The 11,749-nt window shown below is 36.8% G+C and overlaps 2 protein-coding genes across 2 annotated transcripts in view; one reads left to right on the top strand and one right to left on the bottom strand.

Annotated features, from left to right (window-relative positions):
• Nucleotides 1-1,410: 1,410 nt before the first annotated feature.
• LOC128657993 (gastrula zinc finger protein XlCGF66.1-like) lies at nucleotides 1,411-5,710 on the bottom strand. The gene is made up of 5 exons (XM_053712431.1): nucleotides 5,609-5,710; nucleotides 3,796-3,900; nucleotides 2,482-2,629; nucleotides 1,959-2,048; nucleotides 1,411-1,469 (listed from the first exon to the last, which is right to left on the bottom strand). The coding sequence occupies exons 1-5, from the start codon at nucleotides 5,684-5,686 to the stop codon at nucleotides 1,411-1,413; spliced, it is 480 nt and encodes a 159-aa protein (XP_053568406.1). The 5' UTR covers nucleotides 5,687-5,710.
• Nucleotides 5,711-6,778: 1,068 nt separating this feature from the next.
• Nucleotides 6,779-11,749, top strand: part of LOC128657302 (oocyte zinc finger protein XlCOF7.1) — a 225,235-nt gene continuing 220,264 nt past the window's right edge. The window contains exons 1-2 of the mRNA XM_053711593.1: nucleotides 6,779-6,880; nucleotides 8,576-8,680. Of these exons, the coding sequence (XP_053567568.1) occupies nucleotides 6,803-6,880; nucleotides 8,576-8,680 (183 nt within the window). The 5' untranslated portion in view covers nucleotides 6,779-6,802. The remainder of the gene's footprint in view (nucleotides 6,881-8,575; nucleotides 8,681-11,749) is intronic.

Genomic DNA, 11,749 nt, shown 5'->3' with positions numbered 1-11,749 from the left:
CCTAATGATTACAGCTCTGACATCACGACCAATCAGAACACGGAAACGGAACGGAAAAGAAACATATATGAAATAACTGACATAACCTCATTCAATATGCAGCTATTTATTATGGATGAGTCAGCATAACAGATAGCAAAGACAACTGATTAAAACTAACATAATAATATATATTATACAAGCCCGTAAGGAAAATCCGTTACCGGAAGTGACATCATAAAAATATGGAGGATACACAGAAACAAAATAGACGATAAACAGAGACTCCCTAAAAAGTGATAACAACAAAACATCACCTATTTATTAATTCCAACAAGAAAACAGACCTTAAGACTCATTTTATTAACAATTCAGATTATATAAAAATTCGCCAAACCGGAAATGGCTAAATCAAACCACTTCCGGTTGTAACCAAACAACCCCTATAAAAGGCCATCAGTATGTAGCAAACACCAGTCTTGATAAAGGCCCAGAGAAGGCCGAAACGCGTAGACAACACTGGTAAGCCTTATTTTAATTGGAGGAACATATTGTGATTTTTCTACACATTGCGCTTTTTCTTTCTCTTCACAGGTTTTGGTCCCTTATTTTTATTTTTGGATTCATTTTTATTTTTGGATTTGTTTTTACCATTGGAATTGTCTTTACTTGAATTTCTTATTGGAATCGTTTATATTGAGCCTTTTCTTATTGTGCACCTTTCCACACCGTACCAGCCCACCCAGGCTGGTAGCACCACCAATAACATTGTTTTATTTTTTATTGGACATTTTTTATTGGATATTATTGAACAAACACTTGCTTATTCACCAATACCTTTGGATAAACACCTATAGGAGCACCCCAGCGGATTTATTGTGGACTTCTGTTGTGGTATTTTTAACACTGACTTTTATTTAATATTGACTGTTTTTTTTTGACACACATTTCTTTCTTGAAACATTTTTTTCTACACTGGACACATTTTTGAATTTATTGGATTTTTTTTTAATTTTAAATTTTTTTTTTTTTTAATTTTACTGATTGTAACCACCTCATTTTTTAGCACATTGGAGTATTGCACCAAGTCACTTTGCAGTTTACCTGTGATATTGCTGTTTTTGCACATTCATCTTGTGTATATTGTTATAAGTGCTTATATATTTCACATTCTTATCCTCATTGTAATTAACGTGGATCCATGCCATTTTAAATTGCTTTTAAATTGTATTTACAATACTGTATTTTTAAACCTTGTACCCTGAGTTGTATTAAATATTTTATATACCTTAGCCACTTGTTGGCGCCTAGGATGACCTTTTTCACATTATTGCATTTAGGTGATAACTAGGTATCACCATCCTGGGCCAATAAGGTCTAGTGGGCGCTGGGATATTCTTTTATTTTCACTGCTAATCAATCCTCCTTTTTTCACTTTATATTCACTTGCTCCTCCACTATTTTCTGACTAAATCTTAGTCCCCTCACGTCTATGAGCAAGAACTGGACTTTATACTTATAAAGTCTAAAGGTTTGGTGTGAGACGGAGCGGTACTCATAGGCTGCATGCTACACTATTAGTCTATCTTACTGAACCTTACAATGGGGGAGTACGTTAACATGGTCGCGATATTGTAACTTCAGCTTTTTGCGTGTCAGGTTAGCACACAAGCGAAAACCTTTTACTTTGAACTTATAATAATAGGCGCCTTATCCGATACGCGCAAAAAGCTGAAATCAAACTCAGCACGCGAGCCGAAGCGTTAAATAATGCTCCACTCGTAATCTAGCCCAGTATGTGTTCTCCCTTTAGCTAGTGAGTATTTATCCCTGTTCCCAATTAGTAAAATTACAAATTAACATTAATATTTTATAGTTGATATCTATGTATCTTGAGGTCCATTAGTTACATAATCATTTTTTATTCTGAATTTTCAAATTGTAAAAATAGACAGCAGCTTCTGCCTTAGATCCCTCACCTGCAGCGATAGCTAATGGGGTCTCCATTGGCTGAATATTCTGTACACGTTCTGCATGTGTTCCTGTGTCTAGATTTTCATCACTGTGATCTGTTAGTTTGAATAGATAATACAATTAGTTTTTGCTAACCATGAAACACTTTCTTTGTTATAGTAGCTTATAATCATTTCCATTTATTTATTTATTTTTAAATATGATCTGTGGCTGGATTAATCTTTTCTTATTAGCCTTGCAGACACTGCCTATGTGCAACAAAAACTAAGAATGAGAAAAGCCTTTCCTGATATTTAGTTTTTTGCATATAAAAATATTAATATATAGTTTCTTTAATATTCATGACAAACGTTTTGGCCTAACACTTTAAAAATTGTTTTTATATTTACGTTGGGTATAAAACTAAATTTATAATCAGACAGCTCTGTAGATCACACATGACAGATTCAAAGTAGATTTGCTCTGTCAGTCACGTCAGTAGTGTAAGTGCATTTCCTGAGTGAGATATTTATTACTACACAGCGTTACCTGAGCTCTCACTTCCTGGGATCTCCATAGTCCTTAGTGCTTGGTGAGTCTCCATCATGACGTCCTTGTAAAGCTCCTTGTGTCCCTCTATATACTCCCACTCCTCCATAGAGAAATACACGGCAACGTCATCACACTTTATAGGCACCTGAAACACACACAACTCATTCAGCGCTGACACAGGGACTGGTTCTGTCACACACTTTTACTGACAAAGCCAGGATAATGTTAATGTAAACATGCAGTGACCCAGAGAGAAGTTAGGAAATACACACATGGCCAGATGGGTCAGTAAAGGGCGTCAGTCGGCGAATGCTGTTGTAGGGGGGATAATGTTACTGAGAACATGCAGAGACACATTCATAAAGTAGAAATTACACACAGGGCCAGGTGGGTCAGTAAACAGCATCACTGTGCCCTGGCACTAGTATAATGTCACATTCCCCAGCAGTGCTCAGCTCTCCACTCAGCTGGTTAATGCTGTTGCGAGTGGTGGTGAATTTTTTTTTTCTATGATGGTGCAATTCTATTGACCAGATTTTACAACCATTAGACCAAGGGCTGGAATGTGACCTATCAGATACAGATGCCGGCACTTATCCATACTAAATACTAGGTGCTAGAGTACAAGTCTAGTGATACTAATTGTGCGATATGCGCTACTTTGTTTTAGGCTTTGCACCATCAGTATTACTTAATTTGGTATTTAGAAGTCACGGGTTAAAACAAAAACATTTTAAATGAAAGACTTGATTGTCGTTTGCAGCTAAATTAGCGCATCCCAAGACTTGCTAATTAGCAGGCTAGCTAAATTTACCATGGCATCACCAGCTGGTTATCACAAGCACAATGTACACAATAATATGCTTTTAGCATTGCTTATTAATAACAGGTATAAAGTAATATGATTACCTAACATGTTGTACCCCATTTAACCCCTAAAACACCAGATACCAAATTGCAAGAAAACACTCACCATTAAAACCCACTAACCACCATTAACTCATAAAGTGCTGGACCCTGTTTTTAAGATTCTTGTAACTTTCCTTTATTTAAACACATTTCTTTGAATTTTGGCAGTTTTGTGAGCATCCTCTGTGATTAGAAATTTTGAAAATGTGATGTAAATTCTTCAATATTTTTGGAGTTATATAATATATTCATTAATAATGGAGTTTAATTTCAGATTCCTTGTGCTTTTTACAGTATAAACACAAATACAAATATTTTAGGCTCTCCAATAAAAAAAACCTCAATTACAGATGGTCACAGAAACACATAGCTCTTATTATGACATATTCCATTAGCTCTCACCTCCCCGGTCAGCAGGTACATGATCTGCAGGGTGTGGGTCAGTATCCTCTCTGTTGCCATCTTGTCCGCGGTCATGTGACTCGCTGTCAGTGAGTTAGTCACACGCTGCAAGAGTGAAACATAAAAACATCACCTGTGTATATCCGGTTATCATATTCTCCCTCTCATCCATGTCACATTCTGAGCACTTAGTTGATGAGTTTGGCATGATAGCAGACAACGCAATGTGACTGCTAAACACCATCCTAGTTACAGGAACATTCAGGATTTAGCTAGGGCAAGCAATTTTAAACAACTTACTTCTGTTATCTAACTTGCTTTGTTTCCTTGGTATCCTCTATTGAAAAAGCATACGTAGGTATGCTCAGGTGCTGCAATGCACTACTGGGAGCAAGCTGTTAATTGGTAGCTGCACATATGTCTCTTGTCATTGGTTCACTTGAGGTGTTCAGCTAGCTCCCAGTAGTGCATTGCTACTCCTTCAACAAAGGATACCAAGAGAATCTGCAAAACTGATAATAGAAGTAGATTTGAAAGTTGTTTAAAATTGTATGCACTATATGAATCACGAAAGAAAAAAAAATGTGGATTTCATGTCCCTTTAAGTGTCATGTAATCAATAAATTTAAAGGGATAGGAAACTCAAAAATGATTGTAAAAAAATAAAACACATTTGTAATTAGTACCTCTTAAAGCTTTTCTTTCATTTGCTTGTAATTTTTTTCCAAATATTTTAATTCTGCCAAACCCACAATTTTGTTCATTATGCAGGCCCTATAACGATGTTCTACCTAGGTAGAAACATCATGGCGGCACGCATGAACAGTTGAAGTCCTTCTTGCTTAACGCATGCACATATTTTTTTATCTAAGGGCTTAATTATAAGCAATAGTAAATTGGATGTTAATTATAAACTTTTGTCACATCCTATTTATTATTGGTTATAATACCACTAGCAGAGAAATGTATTACCCCAATACTAGCAGTACTATCAGGTCGCAAGAAATAAACACTAAAGGGATCAACGTTAAAGTTATTTGCGCATGCGATCCTTGGGTAAAACAAATATTTTGGATTAACATTTTGGTGACTAGTACACATACGATTCCAATATGTAATAAGGGCTAGATTTATTAAAGCTGAGGTGTACAGGGGCGCGTATATGCGCACCTGTACGCCTCAGCTCGCATGTATTCGCCATTGCACACGAGCGCAATTTTGCGCTTGCGTGCAATCCCGCCCCCTGCCCGCGCACAGCCAATCACGCGCGGGAAGGAGCTGTCAATCTCTTTGGTCTGACTAGACCGAGGAGATTGAATTTCGCCACATTAGAGGTGGCGAACAGGTTAGGGAAGTCTGATGACCGCTGCTTGATAAATGACGGCGAGCAAGTTCTTGTGAGAACTTGCAGCCGTAGGACTTTAATAAATCTAGCCCTAAGTGCGCATGAGATTTGTGACTAGATTGCGGAATATGAATATTCTAAATAAGTGGGTGCAGCTACTTAGAGATTGGATGGTGCACGGTCATTCATTTTAATAATGTTCCACCTTCTTTTATGGGCAGCCTATTACGCTTATTCTATGAAAAATATAAACACATTTTTTTCAATATGTAGAAGCTTTGTTTCCTGGGCAAAGTAGGTATATTTTATTACATTTATATTTCTTCTTATTAAAATGTTTTTTTGTGAAGTATTTTGAGACGAAGATTTCTAACCCTTTAAGCACAGCATTGCAAAAGGTCTGTACATACAATGACCTCATAATAAAAGGTCTGTGTACACAAAAAATATTTAGATACATTTTCTCACCTCTCCCGTCAGCAGGTAGAGAATCTCCAGGGTGTGATTTAGGATCCGCTCAGGCAGCTTCATCTTCATTTTGTTCATGGTTAGTGATATTCTGTAACACTGAGACCTGCAACAGTGGTATATAAATGACAGAAATTACACATATGGGAATAATGGCCATATAAACACCAAATATTTACTTATGCACCCACACAACCATCAATATATATCTATCTAGACACGCATGTACACATCTAGATATGTAGATATAACTCCACCCCTGAATTATATGAAAACCTTTATTCCCATACACATTCCTTAAAGTTTCACATATACAAGCTTACCTACTTATTCACCAGTCACACACTAAACTGCTGATAAACCCTATTCTATTTTAACCCTGCAAGAGGAGAGGAGGGTGAGAGGGTTGTCTGAGGCTGTTGATTAAATAATTAAGGAGTATATATCATATCATAAGTAACCTGAATGGGACAGCTAAGGAAAGCCCTCCAGACAGGTGGTGCTAGATGCAAACATAGATAATTAAATACAGAAAGAAAAAAAGTAGCATCTTTTAAGCACTCTGGGAAACACTAAATTAGATTGGTCCAAAAGAGAGGACAGACAATGAAACGGAGGGGTTCATAATCCTCACCTCATATTGTGGTGAGGATTGAGAACCCCTCTGTTTCATTGTGTGTCCTCTCTTTTGGACCAATCTAATTTAGTGTTTCCCAGAGTGCTTAAAAGATGTTACTTTTTTTCTTTCTGTATTTAATTATCTATGTTTGCATCTAGCACCACCTGTCTGGAGGGCTTTCCTTACTGTCCCATTCAGGTTACTTATGATTGATATACTCCTTAATTATTTAATCAACAGCCTCAGACAACCCTCTCACCCTCCTCTCCTCTTGCAGGGTTAAAATAGAATAGGGTTTATCAGCAGTTTAGTGTGTGACTGGTGAATAAGTAGGTAAGCTTGTATATGTGAAACTTTAAGGAATGTGTATGGGAATAAAGGTTTTCATTATATTCAGGGTGGAGTTATATCTACATATAGATGTGTACATGCGTGTCTAGATAGATATATATTGATGGTTGTGTGGGTGCATAAGTAAATATTTGGTGTTTATATGGCCATTATTCCCATATGTGTAATTTCTGTCATTTATATACCACTGTTGCAGGTCTCAGTGTTACAGAATATCACTAACCATGAACAAAATGAAGATGAAGCTGCCTGAGCGGATCCTAAATCACACCCTGGAGATTCTCTACCTGCTGACGGGAGAGGTGAGAAATGTATCTAAATATTTTTTGTGTCACAGACCTTTTTTATGAGGTCATTGTATGTACAGACCTTTTGCAATGCTGTGCTTAAAGGTTAGAAATCTTCGTCTCAAAATACTTCAAAAAAAACATTTTAATAAGAAGAAATATAAATGTAATAAAATATACCTACTTTGCCCAGGAAACAAAGCTTCTACATATTGAAAAAAATGTGTTTATATTTTTCATAGAATAAGCGTAATAGGCTGCCCATAAAAGAAGGTGGAACATTATTAAATGAATGACCGTGCACCATCCAATCTCTAAGTAGCTGCACCCACTTATTTAGAATATTTCATATTCCGCAATCTAGTCACAAATCTCATGCGCACTTAGGGCTAGATTTATTAAAGTCCTACGGCTGCAAGTTCTCACAAGAACTTGCTCGCCGTCATTTTATCAAGCGCGGTCATCAGACTTCCCTAACCTGTTCGCCACTCTAATGTGGCGAAATTCAATCTCCTCGGTCTAGTCAGACCAAAGAGATTGACAGCTCCTTCCCGCGCGTGATTGGCTGTGCGGGCAGGGGCGGGATTGCACGCAAGCGCAAAATTGCGCTCGTGTGCAATGGCGAATACATGCGAGCTGAGGCGTACAGGTGCGCATATACGCGCCCTGTACACCTCAGCTTTAATAAATCTAGCCTTATTACATATTGGAATCGTATGTGTACTAGTCACCAAAATGTTAATCCAAAATATTTGTTTTACCCAAGGATCGCATGCGCAAATAACTTTAACGTTGATCCCTTTAGTGTTTATTTCTTGCGACCTGATAGTACTGCTAGTATTGGGGTAATACATTTCTCTGCTAGTGGTATTATAACCAATAATAAATAGGATGTGACAAAAGTTTTATTTAACATCCAATTTACTATTGCTTATAATTAAGCCCTTAGATAAAAAAATATGTGCATGCGTTAAGCAAGAAGGACTTCAACTGTTCATGCGTGCCGCCATGATGTTTCTACCTAGGTAGAACATCGTTATAGGGCCTGCATAATGAACAAAATTGTGGGTTTGGCAGAATTAAAATATTTGGAAAAAAATTACAAGCAAATGAAAGAAAAGCTTTAAGAGGTACTAATTACAAATGTGTTTTATTTTTTTACAATCATTTTTGAGTTTCCTATCCCTTTAAATTTATTGATTACATGACACTTAAAGGGACATGAAATCCACATTTTTTTTTCTTTCGTGATTCATATAGTGCATACAATTTTAAACAACTTTCAAATCTACTTCTATTATCAGTTTTGCAGATTCTCTTGGTATCCTTTGTTGAAGGAGTAGCAATGCACTACTGGGAGCTAGCTGAACACCTCAAGTGAACCAATGACAAGAGACATATGTGCAGCTACCAATTAACAGCTTGCTCCCAGTAGTGCATTGCAGCACCTGAGCATACCTACGTATGCTTTTTCAATAGAGGATACCAAGGAAACAAAGCAAGTTAGATAACAGAAGTAAGTTGTTTAAAATTGCTTGCCCTAGCTAAATCCTGAATGTTCCTGTAACTAGGATGGTGTTTAGCAGTCACATTGCGTTGTCTGCTATCATGCCAAACTCATCAACTAAGTGCTCAAATGTGACATGGATGAGAGGGAGAATATGATAACCGGATATACACAGGTGATGTTTTTATGTTTCACTCTTGCAGCGTGTGACTAACTCACTGACAGCGAGTCACATGACCGCGGACAAGATGGCAACAGAGAGGATACTGACCCACACCCTGCAGATCATGTACCTGCTGACCGGGGAGGTGAGAGCTAATGGAATATGTCATAATAAGAGCTATGTGTTTCTGTGACCATCTGTAATTGAGGTTTTTTTTATTGGAGAGCCTAAAATATTTGTATTTGTGTTTATACTGTAAAAAGCACAAGGAATCTGAAATTAAACTCCATTATTAATGAATATATTATATACTCCAAAAATATTGAAGAATTTACATCACATTTTCAAAATTTCTAATCACAGAGGATGCTCACAAAACTGCCAAAATTCAAAGAAATGTGTTTAAATAAAGGAAAGTTACAAGAATCTTAAAAACAGGGTCCAGCACTTTATGAGTTAATGGTGGTTAGTGGGTTTTAATGGTGAGTGTTTTCTTGCAATTTGGTATCTGGTGTTTTTAGGGTTAAATGGGGTACAACATGTTAGGTAATCATATTACTTTATACCTGTTATTAATAAGCAATGCTAAAGCATATTTATTGTGTACATTGTGCTTGTGATAACCAGCTGGTGATGCCATGGTAAATTTAGCTAGCCTGCTAATTAGCAAGTCTTGGGATGCGCTAATTTAGCTGCAAACGACAATCAAGTCTTTCATTTAAAATGTTTTTGTTTTAACGTGACTTCTAAATACCAAATTAAGTAATACTGATGGTGCAAAGCCTAAAACAAAGTAGCGCATATCGCACAATTAGTATCACTAGACTTGTACTCTAGCACCTAGTATTTAGTATGGATAAGTGCCGGCATCTGTATCTGATAGGTCACATTCCAGCCCTTGGTCTAATGGTTGTAAAATCTGGTCAATAGAATTGCACCATCATAGAAAAAAAAAATTCACCACCACTCGCAACAGCATTAACCAGCTGAGTGGAGAGCTGAGCACTGCTGGGGAATGTGACATTATACTAGTGCCAGGGCACAGTGATGGTTTACTGACCCACCTGGCCCTGTGTGTAATTTCTACTTTATGAATGTGTCTCTGCATGTTCTCAGTAACTTATCCCCCTACAACAGCATTCGCCGACTGACGCCCTTTACTGACCCATCTGGCCATGTGTGTATTTCCTAACTTCTCTCTGGGTCACTGCATGTTTACATTAACATTATCCTGGCTTTGTCAGTAAAAGTGTGTGACAGAACCAGTCCCTGTGTCAGCGCTGAATGAGTTGTGTGTGTTTCAGGTGCCTATAAAGTGTGATGACGTTGCCGTGTATTTCTCTATGAGGAGTGGGAGTATATAGGGACACAAGGAGCTTTACAAGGACGTCATGATGGAGACTCACCAAGCACTAAGGACTATGGAGATCCCAGGAAGTGAGAGCTCAGGTAACGCTGTGTAGTAATAAATATCTCACTCAGGAAATGCACTTACACTACTGACGTGACTGACAGAGCAAATCTACTTTGAATCTGTCATGTGTGATCTACAGAGCTGTCTGATTATAAATTTAGTTTTATACCCAACGTAAATATAAAAACAATTTTTAAAGTGTTAGGCCAAAACGTTTGTCATGAATATTAAAGAAACTATATATTAATATTTTTATATGCAAAAAACTAAATATCAGGAAAGGCTTTTCTCATTCTTAGTTTTTGTTGCACATAGGCAGTGTCTGCAAGGCTAATAAGAAAAGATTAATCCAGCCACAGATCATATTTAAAAATAAATAAATAAATGGAAATGATTATAAGCTACTATAACAAGAAAGTGTTTCATGGTTAGCAAAAACTAATTGTATTATCTATTCAAAAAACAGATCACAGTGATGAAAATCTAGACACAGGAACACATGCAGAACGTGTACAGAATATTCAGCCAATGGAGACCCCATTAGCTATCGCTGCAGGTGAGGGATCTAAGGCAGAAGCTGCTGTCTATTTTTACAATTTGAAAATTCAGAATAAAAAATGATTTTGTAACTAATGGACCTCAAGATACATAGATATCAACTATAAAATATTAATGTTAATTTGTAATTTTACTAATTGGGAACAGGGATAAATACTCACTAGCTAAAGGGGAGAACACATACTGGGCTAGATTACGAGTGGAGCTTATTTAACGCTTCGGCTCGCGTGCTGAGTTTGATTTCAGCTTTTTGCGCGTATCGGATAAGGCGCCTATATATATAAGTTCAAAGTAAAAGGTTTTCGCTTGTGTGCTAACCTGACACGCAAAAAGCTGAAGTTACAATATCGCGACCATGTTAACGTACTCCCCCATTGTAAGGTTCAGTAAGATAGACTAATAGTGTAGCATGCAGCCTATGAGTACCGCTCCGTCTCACACCAAACCTTTAGACTTTATAAGTATAAAGTCCAGTTCTTGCTCATAGACGTGAGGGGACTAAGATTTAGTCAGAAAATAGTGGAGGAGCAAGTGAATATAAAGTGAAAAAAGGAGGATTGATTAGCAGTGAAAATAAAAGAATATCCCAGCGCCCACTAGACCTTATTGGCCAGGATGGTGATACCTAGTTATCACCTAAATGCAATAATGTGAAAAAGGTCATCCTAGGCGCAACAAGTGGCTAAGGTATATAAAATATTTAATACAACTCAGGGTACAAGGTTTAAAAATACAGTATTGTAAATACAATTTAAAAGCAATTTAAAATGGCATGGATCCCACGTTAATTACAATGAGGATAAGAATGTGAAATATATAAGCACTTATAACAATATACACAAGATGAATGTGCAAAAACAGCAATATCACAGGTAAACTGCAAAGTGACTTGGTGCAATACTCCAATGTGCTAAAAAATGAGGTGGTTACAATCAGTAAAATTAAAAAAAAAAAAAATTTAAATTAAAAAAAAATCCAATAAATTCAAAAATGTGTCCAGTGTAGAAAAAAATGTTTCAAGAAAGAAATGTGTGTCAAAAAAAACAGTCAATATTAAATAAAAGTCAGTGTTAAAAATACCAAACAAGAAAGTCCACAATAAATCCGCTGGGGTGCTCCTATAGGTGTTTATCCAAAGGTATTGGTGAATAAGCAAGTGTTTGTTCAATAATATCCAATAAAAAATGTCCAATAAAAAATAAAACAATGTTATTGGTGGTGCTCCAGCCTGGGTGGGCTGGT

This window comes from Bombina bombina, chromosome 4, assembly GCF_027579735.1.
Source record: "Bombina bombina isolate aBomBom1 chromosome 4, aBomBom1.pri, whole genome shotgun sequence".
NCBI lineage: Eukaryota > Metazoa > Chordata > Amphibia > Anura > Bombinatoridae > Bombina > Bombina bombina.
The sequence above is the reverse complement of the archived record's forward strand: the minus strand, read 5'-3'. Positions and strand labels throughout refer to the sequence as shown.

What these genes read in the sequence shown, in the direction of transcription:
- LOC128657993 (XM_053712431.1), bottom strand. Translation starts at nt 5,686, where the DNA reads ATGAACAAAATGAAGATGAAGCTGCCTGAGCGGATCCTAAATCACACC. An exon ending in TGTACCTGCTGACCGGGGAG is followed by an intron (nt 2,630 to 3,795) that starts GTGAGAGCTAAT and finishes TGTGTGTTTCAG; the next exon opens with GTGCCTATAAAGTGTGATGA. An exon ending in CCCATTAGCTATCGCTGCAG is followed by an intron (nt 1,470 to 1,958) that starts GTGAGGGATCTA and finishes TCTTGCTCATAG; the next exon opens with ACGTGAGGGGACTAAGATTT.